Below are 16,771 nucleotides of genomic sequence, written 5' to 3'. Positions count from 1 at the left end.
GTTTCAAGGAGAACGACGTTAATCTCCTTCCTTAGCCAGCAAATTCCCCTGATTTGTCACCACTAGAGTATCTATGGGATGAAATGCATCGTCATATCCATCGTTTGCAGCATCGGTCTTCTGACGTACGAGAATTAACCCGGGATTTCATAAGGGTGTATGTGTGGAATGACATTCCGCAATGGTGCCATGCTTTTATGATTTCATCAACACGAGTATGATTTCATCAGTGATGAAACAACACGAGTATGATTTCATAACTGCAGTGATCAACGCAAATGGTGGACACACCAGCGATTAATTTTGTGACTATCAAATTTGCAGCGTATAACTTTGTCCCCGTGGATGAGACAAACCATTGGAGTTAAGACGTTATTGTCTATTGGGCACTAGGCGGTAACATTTAGGACTTCCAGAAAAGCTATGTATAGACAGACTAGACAGTATTGAGCTCATGGCTCAATAAAAAAATATCATGCACTTCCTTTTGCGGCCGGTAGGCAATGTTACAGTAGTGTCTTTCATCCACTATAATATAAAGCCCACTCGATACTGCTGTTATAATGGATAAATGTTATTTTCCATTTTTAGTGGATTTTGAGGACTCTTTGCGGTAAAGACATACAAGACAAATTTCTGATTGATATTCTCTCTTTATCTTTTTTCCATCTAGATAACTAATATTACTGTGCTTGGAAGTTGTGAATACGATCAAGTAAGTTGAATTCCAAATCGTTCGTTAGTGTTTAGAAACGATTGGCTGAAGTGCCATTGCAAAATGAAACATTTAACTCGAGAAACGGTACGGCAGGTAGGCATAAATAAAACATTAGATGTGGGGAAATTGACCATTGATAAATACAAGATTATTCTATAGTGTCTAATCTAGTTTGAACAGTAATACAGATTTGTCTCTGGATAAAAGAAACCACACAGATCACCGCACAGAGACATCACTCATGACCATTCCGCTTTCCATTTGTGCTAAATACAGCAAGCAAGCTAGCTAAGGATATTAGATCATATCAAATAACAATCTAAGCTGTCTTGGGACGTTTTTTCACCGTTTAGCATTGACATGTATTGATTTTCTCCTTCGTTGATCCTCCGTTCAAAACAATTTAACCCCAAAGAAGAAGTATTAGTCTAAGAGCTAACTATGGTAGACAGGAGGCAAGGAAGCTGTACTAGCAACCTTAACATCTCTATGTCCAGAACATAGAATTCACCGAGTGAAACTAAAGTGTAGAGTTATAATCATGTACCGACACCGTTGCATTGTTTTCTTGTGCCACAAGACTTTTCAGTCAAATTCACTTTTTTTCTTGTAGCTCATGAAGAAACTTTTGTACAATTATTTCAAAGGCAGATCATCAAGAAGGAAAGAAGCCACAGAGAACTAAGACATATATGATTTTAGCAAATAGATGATACCATACATTACATTGTTTGTGCCATTGGTCTTATTGTCATTTTATATTCATTTATATTTCATATTTGAAATCGACATAAATACCTTAATTACTTTGACGTAAGTAGTTTAAAGACGGGACGCGGGTATAGGCATGATGCCACCTGTCGACAGACTATATTCTGCTAAAAACTTGACACCCTGATGGCAAATATATATATATATATATATATATATATATATATATATATATATATATATATATATATATATATATATATATATATATATATATATATATATATATATATATATATATATATATAATTGACTGGATATAGATAAAACCACATAAAAGTGCTCAATACGGGTAGTAGAGCGAATTATATACAGGTTTTGAAAATTTGAACCAAATTAAATGCTATAGACCCTACAGAACTGTTTCGTGAGGTGCGTAGTCCTCACTCATCAGTTTCTGGCCCTGATGAGTGAGGACTACGCACCTCACGAAACAGTTCTGTAGGGTCTATAGCATATAATTTGGTTCAAATTTTCAAAACCTGTATATATATATATATATATATATATATATATATATATATATATATATATATATATATATATATATATATATATATAGTGTTTGTGTGTGTGTGTATGTGTGTGTGTGTGTGTGTGTGTGTGTGTGTGTGTGTGCATGTATGTGTGTCATCCAATCCGTGAAACTGCCCAATTCATTAAATGTGCATGTAACTTTGCCCAGTTCATGGAATGGTCAACCTTATGCAAATGAGAGCATAGATTACGATGTAAAATTAAATTTTTGGGGTAAGAGTTTTGAACTGGGGTGTTGATTATCTAACTTTATTAAAAACACAAGCTACAATGAATTACAGTTTGATGTGTTCTATTTTAGGGTAAATTGTTGCACAAAACGGCAAATGCTAAGCTCTTATGACCAGGATTCAGCGTGTTTCAAACAAGGATTGTGTGTGTTTCGAATAAGAATTGTGTGTGTCTCAAACACCCAAATGCTAAGCTTTTATGACAAAGAGTGTATAATAAAATTGTGAAGTGATGAGTTTGTAATACATGTTAATAAAGATGTTTGATTCTTCTTCTTTTGTGTGTGTGTCCTATAAAAGATGCTCATTGCATGTACTGGGCATATCTTACAATACCCACCTCAAAACCTGGGCAGAATATATATATATATATATATATATATATATATATATATATATATATATATATATATATATATATATATATATATATATATATATATATATATATATACACAGGTTTTGAAAATTTGAACCAAATTATATGCTATAGACCCTACAGAACTGTTTCGTGAGGTGCGTAGTCCTCACTCATCAGGGGTGATGAGTGAGGACTACGCACCTCACGAAACAGTTCTGTAGGGTCTATAGCATATAATTTGGTTCAAATTTTCAAAACCTGTATATAATTCGCTCTACTACCCGTATTGGGCACTTTTATGTGGTTTTATCTACATCCAGTCAATTATATATATATATATATATATATATATATATATATATATATATATATATAACTCGGTGAGTATCAATCTGCTAAGATAGTGCTCTATACCGCAGTGGCAGAGCGTAATAGTAAAACTATATATATATATACAGAGCGTAAAACTATATATATATATATATATATATATAACTCGGTGAGTATCAATCTGCTAAGACAGTGCTCTATACCGCAGTGGCAGAGCGTAATAGAGCGTAAAACTATATAATATATATATATATATATATATATATATATATATATATATATATATATATATATATATATATATATATATATATATATATATATATATATAGTATTGCGAAATCACTAGTACGCGGCATTGCACTACTGTTTTTTTAACTTGTTTTTATTGAACTACTATCCACTACTGTTTACTATTATGTGTATCGTTATTATTATCAAAATGTTTCTTTGATGTTGAAGTACATGTGAAATGAAAAGAGCTGACATTAGAAACAGATTTAATTATCATTATCACGCCACTTTTAAATGTGTAGACACAAATGAAAAATAATAATCAATCTTGATCGTGTGTATTTCAAAATACTGGAAAGTAATTGAGTTGAGATTGACAGTGGTATGGTATCGTCACCGTACTATATTGTTTGTTTCATTCTTGACCAACAAATGTTTCATTCTGAGCAATAAAATCTGATTAAATATGATATTAGTGTTAAAATGTGGTTGTAAATACACCGGAGGATACACCACAGCAAACATTACACATTTGATTCTACAGGTGTCATTTGAGATTGCATCGGAGCCTGTGTCAGGTGAATTGGCACAACCTTGGTCATCATCTTCATTTTCTTGTAGTACATATACAGACCGACAATAAGAACTACTACGACAGTAGTCAAGACGCAAACAGTGGCCAGAAGTACAGCTATTTGCCACCCTTCTACACCATTTAAAATGGGTTGCTGATGGTAAACTGTTGTTGTAGCAGAAGTTGTGGTGATGATGTTGGTCGTAGTTTCGGCGGTTTCTAAGGTTGCGGTTTTATCTAATGTTGGGATAGTCTGGGTTGCTGTTGTACTTGTTGTCGTCATGATTTCCGTTGTAAGTACAGGCGGCGGGACTGCTGCAACAATAGTAGTCTGGGCAATATTAGAACTGTCACCAGCATTTCCGACGTCATCAATAGCCCTGATGGAGAAGTAGTAAGTAAATCCTGGACCACTTGAGGGCAGTGCTGCTGTTACTGTTTCCGTTTGACCACTTTCCCGGGGGTCAGTCAGGGTGCCTTCAGTAAGATCAGCGTTGGTTAACCGATCACAACTATCTCGACTATATAAGATTTGGCTGAAGTTCGTATGATACCGGAGATCATATAGGGATGCTGTTAATGACAAGATAGAAAAATGCTGTCAAATGGTCAATTCACTTCACGTGGATCATATTACTGCTCATATCACACTGTACAATTTGAAAGAACTGTCCTGAATTAGATGTTGGTACACCTTAGATGTTGGAGCTGACTGCGAAGACTGTATTTCTTTCTTTTTTTAAAAAACAATTCCAGTGTAGGTACATTGTATAAAACAATCTTCTTTAGACAATGTATTGTATGCATTTAATACAAGTCGAAATTATGACTAACTCTTACCTGTTCCTTTGTCCATATCATCACCAGTTGCCGTCCATTGAAGGGTGACGGTTGCATTGTCATACGATGTGTTCGTAACACGCTGGTCTGTGATACGTGCTGGTGGAAAGGGGTCATCGTTGGGGTCGCTCCAATCTACGTAGTCAACTGCGTCATCGACTTGGATCATACCGCCTTGGACAACTCTGTTGAAATCACCGATAGGGACGCTATCTTGATTTCTAGGAATAACAGCTGTAATGATGCAAGATACACAAGATTGTTTGTTAGTAATTGCAACAAACACTCTCGTTTATATTGACACTTGGTCACATGATGTGATAAGACTACACAACTCCTCTGTTGGCTTATTAGAAAGCAGTGTCAGTGATTTTGAGGTTTGATTGAATTCAAAGTTTGGAGTTATTTAGGCAAATAATACACGACAACATAACAAACATGTTGATGTTATTTGTAGACCATAACAGAGGATTCTACTTACAATAATTTCTAGGCATAGCACCAACTCTACTCATCATTCTTATCTGAGCAGTGTCATCTTCATTATCTGCATTGACTTGAATGCTATATCGACATTCAGTTGAACAGCTAGCTTCAATAAAGTCAACAAAGTAACCAGAGTATACCCCATCATCTTTCTTGATATCAGCACCTGTTGGGGATAATATTCGGAGTTCTTGAAAAAAAATAGATTTGTTGGCCAACTTTGATCATTTCAAAGAGCCAAAGTGGGAACTCTAATCTTCTGTATACAAAAGATGTTGCGATTGACGAGATATTAGTATATCTATATACATGCGTTGGACACTCATTCGGCCAACACACGGAAAGGATAATATTCCTATAGTAAGACTACAATATACTAAAGATTTGACCAATTCAACCGAATGTATACTATCATCTTACCAACTGTATCATCAGGCTTAATGTTAACTGTACAATACCTGTTCCAGAGTCAAAGAGTTGTACATCAACAACACTGTGAGGACTTGGTCTCTCTACCGTGGCAATCACCTGAGCCTCCAGAACAGGACTGTATCCCTGATTCAAGTCTGCATAGATTATAGCCATGGGCGGTGATTCAGTCACGTAATCTGTACTTGGATTTGAACTTAGTCGTATTGGATGGGTTGATGATTCGACGGACTTTGAATCGACAGACACTTCGACCACTTGGCTAGAAGTGGCAGGGTTGTATATGTGGTAAGTCCATTCTCCAACCTGGAATTAAAAGTTGGTTATTAGTCTAATCCGTCTTGTACGTTGGACACTTACTAGTATTTCGACATGTACAAAACAGCCCTTAGCGATTTCGACGACGTAATAATTACAATTAGCTGAAAGGCATTTGGAATGCGATTCCTTTTCTGACATAATTCTATAATGATAGTGAATGAATTATTTATTCTGGTCTAATGTAGTACATGAAAGACATAAACATATCTTGACATATGCGAGTGTGTTGCTTTAAAATATCATGGCGACTAGTTATTTAACGATGATGGCATCGGTATTTTACAAGACATAAACGTGCATACCTCAGCAAGGCCATCAATCTTAACATATATTGATCGCGTGGTTACATCACTGTTATATTGAGGATCAGCAGTATCAATAGTTGTACCGTTAGGTCGAGTTATGATGACGTCAACCTCATGATTACTACCAAAATCCCAGAAGAAAAAGAAGATGGTGTCTCTACCAACAGTGGAGTCTATGTAGATGGTGGATATTTCAGTTCCAAGGCCGGCTATAGTAGTCTTGTAACTTGCAAGCTAGAGTGTGATAAAAATTCAAATGTACGTTGTAAGTGTAACAAGAGTTATACTTCATCATCATTAATAAAAGGAAAGAGAACAGCCTGTAAACAGAAGATTTATAGGTCATCGGCCTTTATCTAAGGCAACGATGTATAAACATATCAATAACATTTGGTTACCACCATTTAACAAATTTTAGATTTTACAAAGAAAATGAATGATTAAAGTTCACACAATACATCAGCTTATATACAGAGTCTTGAGGGTTTCAATGCCAAAAAAAAAACATTGTTTACCTGTACAGGTGTTTCCGTACTAGAACTTGTCCTCTCTGTTACTGATGCCGTAAAACAGTCATGTAGAGCTGTAGAATCGTCACCTTCTGAATACCAACAAGCTCGTCCACCCGTCTCATCAGACAGTTTGATCAGTTTAGGATCGGCACTGTCACTGAAGGCCAAAGTATCGACGATTACTTCTTTAGCGATGAGATCCGGCAAGACATCTTCAATGTAAGGATGGACATTCTCCTTTCCGTCTGTCGTCAGGAAAATTATTCCACCGGCTGCGTATCCAAATGAACTCTTTTCTAAAACCTATTATAAAGAAACGATTGTGGAAGAGATTACTATAACTTCAAACATTGAAACTATATTAACTCTTGGGGGAATTATACTGTCAGCATAATTCATTCAAGATTAACTCGACCTCAATCGCTTGACCTTTTCCGATGTAGATTGAAATCAGCACGGAAACATATACATATTGGGACAGTGCAATGCTAGTGAAACCCCTGGACTAAAGCAATTCAAAGTCGCATTTACAGCATTGTTAGTAATTTGCACTTGCAATGGGATCGAACCAATAGACGGCTGCCAAACAAACTTGTGAAACGCGTATCAACTACTGAGCGACGAAAGGATAGACTGGCAAGTCAAAATGCATCTAAATTATCAAAGACGGTTTAATTCATGAGGCCCTGAAGCAATGATTGGCAATTATTTCAATGTTAACACATTATTAATATATATCAGGCAGAACTAATGAGTTACAGGCCATATTTCTATTCTGATGACTATCGAGAGCTAGAGGGAAGTGCAGTCATATGTACTCCATTCTTTTGAATTTGAAATGAGAGTATTCATATCATAGCCAACGCTTCAAAACACAACCCATTGCGTGAACACGACGTCTGTGCCACGTTGTTTGAAATATCAAAGATTTCGCCCATGAAATTTTATTTTTTATTCTAATCTTCTTCCAATCCACAAGATTGCCAATGTTTACCAAGTACCAACATATGATACAGTAAGTAACAATTTGGTAGAACTTTCCATACTTTACCTCAATACCTTCTTCCAGCCCACAACCGATGCAAGTTGAACCACTCGTTATGGTTGGTATCAGCTTTATTAAGTTTTCTCTTGTCTCGTCGTCAACGATCTTGGTTAGTGAAGCGAGTGTTTTTGCCGCGGTGCCAAACTCGACAATGCCCACCCAGCTGTTGAGGGGTAGAGTATTTCCGATGTATTTACTAGCTGCCTGGTGTTGTAGCTCCATTCTGTTGTACTGCATTATGAGAGAAGGAGTATACTAATTGAGTGAGTGTTTTAATTGGAATATAACGAGATGGTGAACTTGTCACTTGTATGATTTTAGTGTGTACCAAATTTTAAAATTTGATGAGCAATAAATACACAACTCCCACATGAACTTACCGAGCTCATACTTCCTGATACATCCATAACAAGTACGGTCCTGAATTCCGTTTCTTTGACAACCTTAAACGTTGGCGTTGTGTCTAGACCGTTCATTGGGGGATTTTTATTCAAGAAATCCAAAGACTCGTCCATTACTTCCCAGGCACTCTTATGTCGACACTGTTCATTTTGGTCATTCGGTGCTTCGGGGTTATGTCTAGAATTGTCATCACGGTTTGGTTCGCTATGACAGAAATGAACCACCTACAATAGATATGGATATAGTGATAACATTTACATGACTGCTGACAAATAACGAAACCGTCAGGATTTAATGAATCGGCCAGCTCGAGAAAATCAAGGGGTGTACCTGTGGTGTGGGCATTGAGTAATTATCGTGTAAAGGCATCACAAATAACTTCATACTCATACTGCACATACTATGTCGTTTTAAGGAAAGGAGTACGCGTTTTGATTATCAAACATCATAAATTTAATGTATTTGCAATTGGTGTATGGCATTTTAGGGCAAATGTCTACAACTAAATACTCACAGATTCAAGGTAGTTGAAATACATGTATGACCCCGTCCCTACATTAGGTTCATCAGGGAAAAATACACACTCTTTGCCTGGAATTATTCCAGATTGAGGATCGGTGTTACATAGCTCACAACCATATCGATCATGACACGTCGTGTTATCGTAGGATTTCCCAGTGATTGCGAGTGAACATCTAGTTGCCTCAACTATACCAGATGCGTCGGTATAGTATTGGTTATCGAGACGTGTGCCATACTCATCAAATAAACCCCACTGCATATGTCCCCACTCGTGTACCACAACTTTACCTAGAAAGAAATACAACATTACGGCAATCGCATATGTCGAGCCGTCGAAGGAATAACCTTTGACGTCAGTTAAACAATTACTTGCAACTTAACTTATAAATAATGCAAATTAACATTCAAGTTATAACAATAACATCAACATAAGAATCATGGTATCAGTAATATTTCCTCAAAGTATCCCAAATTATTTGCTATCTCCTAACCAATAAACACTGTGACAATTAACCATACAAATTAGTCATGCAATATGAAAGTAATGCCCGTCCTATTTTTAAGATGTATTAATCCTGGTATCATAAATATATCCACCAAGTTTTATGAAATTCTAAACATCGCTTTTTGAGAACTTTTGTCCACAGACTAACACACATATACACATGTGCACTTCACACACTCACTCACACACACGACCTTCAACACAATAACATATTCCTGGAGGGTAAGACTATTTTGACTACCGTAACGTTATCTCGACATTCATCCTGGTGTAATTTAAACAAATGCTGTATTCGCCCCTTTCGACACACGTGACACTGGATTAGTAGTCTCGCTGCCAGACTCGTGACTATCGTCCCTTAGCTTTGTATGGCGCACAAAGTACGCCCTGAGCAGCTTAGCCGCGAGCAGTGAGGGACGTTAGTCCCGAGTCGGGACTAGTCCCTCACTTCTCGCGGCTATGCCTCTCGGCATACATACAAAGAGTAGGGACGATAGTGATGAGTCAGGCAGCGAGACTACTGGATTAACCACGTCTACGAATGTACTACCATCTCTGTCACATAATGAACTTCGTCAATCGCAGTTAAAATGAAAAACCGTCAATCACATAGTGTATTTGTAGTTATAATAGGAATTATTTGACGAAGTTTTGAAGTATCTACACTTACTAGCAGTGCTCAAGGTCGACGCCTATCACATTTCATAACCCCACGAGTAGAGGTCAATAACCAATACTTCACAATATGATTCTACGACACCAGTGAGATCGGTGACTAATTGTCTAACAGAACCAGGCTTTACTTAATGATACATTGCTTAATATTGTATTTACCTGAATCACCAAAATTCCCCTCTGACCATTCTCTGTCAACAATCCATCTTGGTGTCAAATGCATGTATTCTGCCTTTTCACCACATGGCTCATGCTGTTTAACATATGGTATGTCGCCATAATCCGGATTTGCGTTATCTACGATTACATTAGCGATATCATACGTTTCTGTAGTAGCTCTCTCCATTGTAATGTTGTCACTCCATGTTTTGGGGATCAGAATGGTGATTTCGCCGTAAGCTGCTCGTTTGCTGGTAGCTTGGTATAATTCTTCCGAAGCATCTTTATAAATTGCCTATGCATTAAATATAAAAGTACCATGAATTTAATAAATTTTATATACACACTCATTTACTCATAGTATGTAAGTATGTTTATGTATATGTATGTATGTATGTATGTATGTATGTATGTATGTATGTATGTATGTATGTATGTATGTATGTATGTATGTATGCCTGCCTGCCTGCCTGCCTGCCTGCCTGCCTGTCTGTCTGTCTGTCTGTCTGTCTGTTTGTCTGTCTGTGCGTGCGTGTGTGTGTGTAATTATTTAACCGGGTGGTTATTGTGAGTGTATTAACAGTCTCCATTATTGTCTGGTACGGGAGATCCACTGTGGAGGACCAAACGCCTACTAATCCTTGTGATACGTTCAGCCGAGCGCATTATTGGTGTAAATCTGCCTCATTTAGATGATATTCACAGGTATAGGATGCAAAAAGAAAACGAAATCGATTCTACCCGATTCTTCTCATCCAGCCAACGATCAGTTCTCCCTTATGCCATCGGGGAAACATTATCGCTCACTTACAGCGAAATCAGAACGTCATAGAAAAAGATTGTACCCGTCAGCAGTCCGCCAACTAAATGGGGAGGACCCTCTAGCCAGATGCTCGTAATTCTAGTCACTGTTATTGTTAGTGTTTATTTGTGAGTGTTTGTATTTGACTGGTAACTGTAATGAACTTGTATTTCTTACTACTATTTATTTTTAAGCGTAACACCCAACAGGATTTCTGATGTGTTTTTATATATACATTAGCGAATAAACTTTGAATATGAATTATGTAACTGTGCGAGCTGTAATTTGACTCATTTATCTGCTATTATTTGCACAAAAAGAGTAGACAACCGCTGGTGGATTGCGGCAATTATCATTATACTCTTTTCATGTTATGACCTACGTTTATATAATATTGTCATCAGTTGATCTATGGATTCACATCAATGGTCAAATGAATTTGCTGAACAAGGAGGGTGAAATAAAACACGAAAATGCTGAAAGTCGTCATGCTTGTGCATTTTTCCCGATAGAAATTATTTTAGAAGGACATTTTTTCCCAGTATGTGTTATTTCTATCTTTCGGGAAACACCAATGTGAATGTTACTGTGAACTGAGATAACTAGAGGTACGACATAAACTGGAATAATAGAACTGCAATGAAATTACGTGTCTTATATATTTGAGAGAGCCTATGATTTTGCATATAATTATGCCAAATAACAATTATAGTAGCTTTTAATGGAAATGTCGATACAACAAAACTATTTGCAAACTTCTTTTTTATCATACTTAATAGATCGTCAACTATTAACTTAATTAGTGACAATAATCTTATGCTCCCTAGCATGGGAACTATGTTGTTCACCAGAGGACAAAGTTCGACCAAAAGGACCTGATGACCCCCACGGCCCGTGGATAGTGGTGATATCACACACCTTATAACGAATGAGATCCAAGTACGGCCCTAGTGTAATGTGAAAAAAATATCCACATCGAATGGAATTACCATATTAGTTTGCTACCTAGTGATAGAGCCGTAGTTGGTTGTGCTGAAGGCATGACTCGAGAAGTCAAGTACGATTACTCATTTGGAATTTGCTGGCGCCATGCGTTGCCGAACCTATAGGTGAATCCGGGGTTGGTAGCCGGACACCCAATCTGATTAAAATTCGATGTAGATGTCGGCCAATCGTTCATTGCTATTTTACCTTCGTTATTTTGCCTGAAGTGACCTTCTTGGTACATGTTTACAGGAGGCGATCAGGCTAAAAAATGTACACACACACACACACACACACAAACGCGCGCTGATATGCGCGTGCATCGGTGCAAGTAATCTCTAGTACATATGTAATTATACGTACTTGGACATGATTCTAATTTTATCTGGTGAGATCTGAGAGTTGGTGAAGTACTGAACATTATTCCAATTCTATCTAGTGCGAGATGTACACAAGTACTGGATATAATTCCGGTGAAAGATGTACAAGTGTACTGGACGTGATTTCAATTCTATCAAGTGAGAGGTGTACAAGTACTGGACGTGATTTCAATTCTATCTAGTGAGAGGTGTACAAGTACTGGACATGATTTCAATTCTATCTGGTAAGAGGTGTTCAAGTACCGGACATAATTCCAATTCCATCTGATGAGATGTGTACAAGTACTGGACATGATTTCGATTCTATCTGGTGAGAAGTGTACAAGTACATAATACCATATTCTAAGTACTGGACATTATTTCATTTCTATATGGTGAGATGTGTACAAGTACTGGACATTATTTCATTTCTATCTGGTGAGATGTGTACAAGTACTGGACATGATTCCAATTCTATCTGGTGAGATGTGTACAAGTACTGGACATGATTTCAATTCTATCTGGTGAGAGGTGTTCAAGTACTGGACATGATTTCACTTTCTATCTGGTGAGAGATGTACAAGTACTGGACATGATTCCAATTCTATCTGGTGAGAAGTGTACAAGTACTGGACATGATTCCAATTCTATCTGGTGAGAGGTGTACAAGTACTGGACATGATTCCAATTCTATCTGGTGAGAAGTGTACAAGTACTGGACATGATTCCAATTCTATCTGGTGAGAGGTGTACAAGTACTGGACATGATTCCAATTCTATCTGGTGAGATGTGTACAAGTACTGGACATGATTCCAATTCTATCTGGTGAGAGGTGTTCAAGTACTGGACATGATTCCAATTCTATCTGGTGAGAAGTGTACAAGTACTGGACATGATTCCAATTCTATCTGGTGAGAAGTGTACAAGTACTGGACATGATTCCAATTCTATCTGGTGAGAAGTGTACAAGTACTGGACATGATTCCAATTCTATCTGGTGAGAGGTGTACAAGTACTGGACATGATTCCAATTCCATCTGGTGAGAAGTGTACAAGTACTGGACATGATTCCAATTCTATCTGGTGAGAAGTGTACAAGTACTGGGCAAAATACCATATTGTATCTGGTGAGAAGTGTACAAGTACTGGACATGATTCCAATTCTATCTGGTGAGAGGTGTGCAAGTACTGGACATGATTCCAATTCCATCTGGTGAGAGGTGTGCAAGTACTGGACATGATTCCAATTCCATCTGGTGAGAGGTGTACAAGTACTGGACATGATTCCAATTCCATCTGGTGAGAGGTGTACAAGTACTGGACATGATTCCAATTCCATCTAGTGAGAGGTGTACAAGTACTGGACACAATGCCATATTGTATATGGTGATGGGTGTACAAGTACTGGACGTGATTTCAATTCTATCTGGTGAGAAGTGTACAAGTACTGGACATGATTCCAATTCTATCTGGTGAGATGTGTACAAGTACTGGACGTGATTTCAATTCTATCTGGTGATGGGTGTACAAGTACTGGACATGATTCCAATTCCATCTAGTGAGAGGTGTACAAGTACTGGACACAATGCCATATTGTATCTGGTGAGATGTGTACAAGTACTGGACATGATTCCAATTCTATCTGGTGAGATGTGTACAAGTACTGGACATGATTTCAATTCTATCTAGTGAGATGTGTACAAGTACTGGACGTGATTTCAATTCTATCTGGTGATGGGTGTACAAGTACTGGACGTGATTTCAATTCTATCTGGTGAGAAGTGTACAAGTACTGGACATGATTCCAATTCTATCTAGTGAGAGATGTACAAGTACTGGACATGATTCCAATTCTATCTGGTGAGAAGTGTACAAGTACTGGACATGATTCCAATTCTATCTGGTGAGAAGTGTACAAGTACTGGACATGATTCCAATTCTATCTAGTGAGAGGTGTACAAGTACTGGACACAATGCCATATTGTATCTGGTGAGATGTGTACAAGTACTGGACATGATTCCAATTCTATCTGGTGAGAAGTGTACAAGTACTGGACATGATTTCACTTTCTATCTGGTGATGAGTGCACAAGTACTGGCCATGATTCCAATTCTATCTGGTGAGAAGTGTACAAGTACTGGACATGATTCCAATTCTATCTGGTGAGAAGTGTACAAGTACTGGCCATGATTCCAATTCTATCTGGTGAGAAGTGTACAAGTACTGGACATGATTCCAATTCTATCTGGTGAGAAGTGTACAAGTACTGGACATGATTCCAATTCTATCTGGTGAGAAGTGTACAAGTACTGGACATGATTCCAATTCCATCTGGTGAGAGGTGTACAAGTACTGGACATGATTCCAATTCTATCTGGTGAGAAGTGTACAAGTACTGGACATAATACCATATTGTATATGGTGATGGGTGTACAAGTACTGGACATGATTCCAATTCTATCTGGTGAGATGTGTGCAAGTACTGGACATAATACCATATTGTATATGGTGATGGGTGTAAAAGTACTGGACATGATTCCAATTCTATCTGGTGAGAAGTGTACAAGTACTGGACATGATTCCAATTCTATCTGGTGAGATGTGTACAAGTACTGGACATGATTCCAATTCTATCTGGTGAGAAGTGTACAAGTACTGGACATGATTCCAATTCCATCTGGTGAGAGGTGTACAAGTACTGGACATGATTCCAATTCCATCTGGTGAGAGGTGTACAAGTACTGGACATGATTCCAATTCCATCTGGTGAGAAGTGTACAAGTACTGGACATAATACCATATTGTATATGGTGATGGGTGTTCAAGTACTGGACATGATTCCAATTCCATCTGGTGAGAAGTGTACAAGTACTGGACATGATTCCAATTCTATCTGGTGAGATGTGTACAAGTACTGGGCACAATGCCATATTGTATCTGGTGATGGGTGTACAAGTACTGGACGTGATTTCAATTCTATCTGGTGAGAGGTGTACAAGTACTGGACATGATTCCAATTCTATCTGGTGAGAAGTGTACAAGTACTGGACATGATTCCAATTCTATCTGGTGAGAAGTGTACAAGTACTGGACATGATTCCAATTCTATCTGGTGAGAAGTGTACAAGTACTGGACATGATTCCAATTCTATCTGGTGAGAAGTGTACAAGTACTGGACATGATTCCAATTCTATCTGGTGAGAAGTGTACAAGTACTGGACATGATTCCAATTCTATCTGGTGAGAAGTGTACAAGTACTGGACATGATTCCAATTCTATCTGGTGAGAGGTGTACAAGTACTGGACATGATTCCAATTCCATCTGGTGAGAAGTGTACAAGTACTGGACACAATACCATATTGTATATGGTGATGGGTGTTCAAGTACTGGACATGATTCCAATTCTATCTGGTGAGAAGTGTACAAGTACTGGACATGATTCCAATTCTATCTGGTGAGATGTGTACAAGTACTGGACATGATTCCAATTCCATCTGGTGAGAAGTGTACAAGTACTGGACATGATTCCAATTCTATCTGGTAAGAGGTGTTCAAGTACTGGACATGATTCCAATTCTATCTGGTGAGAGGTGTACAAGTACTGGACATGATTTCATTTCTATCTGGTGATGGGTGTACAAGTACTGGACATGATTCTATCTAGTGCGAGATGTAAAAGTACTGGGCATGAGTTCAGTTCTATGTTGAGCTCATGAGAGGTGTAGAAGTGCTGCATATTATTCCGATTCCAAATTTACCTGTCTGCAGGTGAGAGGTGTAAGTATTGGACATGGTTCTATATATGTCTAAACAGCTGAAAAATAAAATCTATCCTATTTCAATGAAAAGCTAACGTAACCCCAAAATTAAATATATTACAGCCTGTACGGATCAATTCCATGGTCACTCGAATGTTGGCCTACTGCATTTCGACATGCACCCCTTAACTTAGCGCGAGTACTCCGACCTCATCATGTGATACCAAGGTTGCGTGTTTAGCTTCTGGGCCAGATTGGACATTATGCTCTTACCTGAAGATTCTCAACAATCTGATGATCTTCATCGACATTTTCGTTGATGGCAATCAACAAAGTCGTGTATTTGTTGTCAATAAGGTTGACATCGTTGCGTGCTGTGGATTCTACCACAACACAAAGAAGAAGCAAAACTCGGATAAATGTCTTCTCATAGGCCATTCTTTTACTGTAATGTGACTCGATGTCGGAAGGATGGACTTATAAACCTCCCAAAACTGCATCCTGTTACATTGAACCCGGATTTATCAAGTACTAGTACGCTCCTTGTGCCCAACATTACTCATATATTATAAAACAAAAATAGACATGCACAATTGGTAGTTTTGAGACAATGGTAGAGACGATAAAAAGATTCCTTAGAAATCTTACCAATTGTACTGTGATTTCCCTTATTTTTACTGAACCGCTACTAATGTCATGATCATAGAATAAATTGGTACCCGTTGTTATTTTATCCTACATAGCATTGATATCACCTCGTTGTCTGGATAACATCACATACACAATTCAATGCTTGGACTTGGTGACCTGTATACGGTACAGCGGTGATATCCCTTCCAATCACATACAATATAGGACACTAGTTTCCGCTCGGTCCAAATTTGTCAAATCAGTTTCTTAGGGAAAT

General features: G+C 37.8%; 1 protein-coding gene across 1 annotated transcript; it reads right to left on the bottom strand.

The window, feature by feature from the left end:
• Positions 1 to 3,705: 3,705 nt before the first annotated feature.
• Positions 3,706 to 16,302, bottom strand: LOC144441220 (calcium-activated chloride channel regulator 1-like). Its single transcript, XM_078130813.1, has 11 exons — positions 16,138 to 16,302; positions 9,957 to 10,251; positions 8,610 to 8,905; positions 8,074 to 8,319; positions 7,700 to 7,924; positions 6,652 to 6,951; positions 6,134 to 6,370; positions 5,540 to 5,816; positions 5,077 to 5,247; positions 4,596 to 4,829; positions 3,706 to 4,328 (listed from the first exon to the last, which is right to left on the bottom strand). Exons 1-11 carry the CDS (start codon positions 16,300 to 16,302, stop codon positions 3,706 to 3,708), a joined length of 3,069 nt encoding a protein of 1,022 aa, XP_077986939.1.
• Positions 16,303 to 16,771: the final 469 nt, after the last annotated feature.

This window comes from Glandiceps talaboti, chromosome 1 (assembly GCF_964340395.1).
Source record: "Glandiceps talaboti chromosome 1, keGlaTala1.1, whole genome shotgun sequence".
NCBI classification, from domain to species: domain Eukaryota; kingdom Metazoa; phylum Hemichordata; class Enteropneusta; family Spengelidae; genus Glandiceps; species Glandiceps talaboti.
This window is presented reverse-complemented; position numbering and strand designations above follow the sequence as displayed.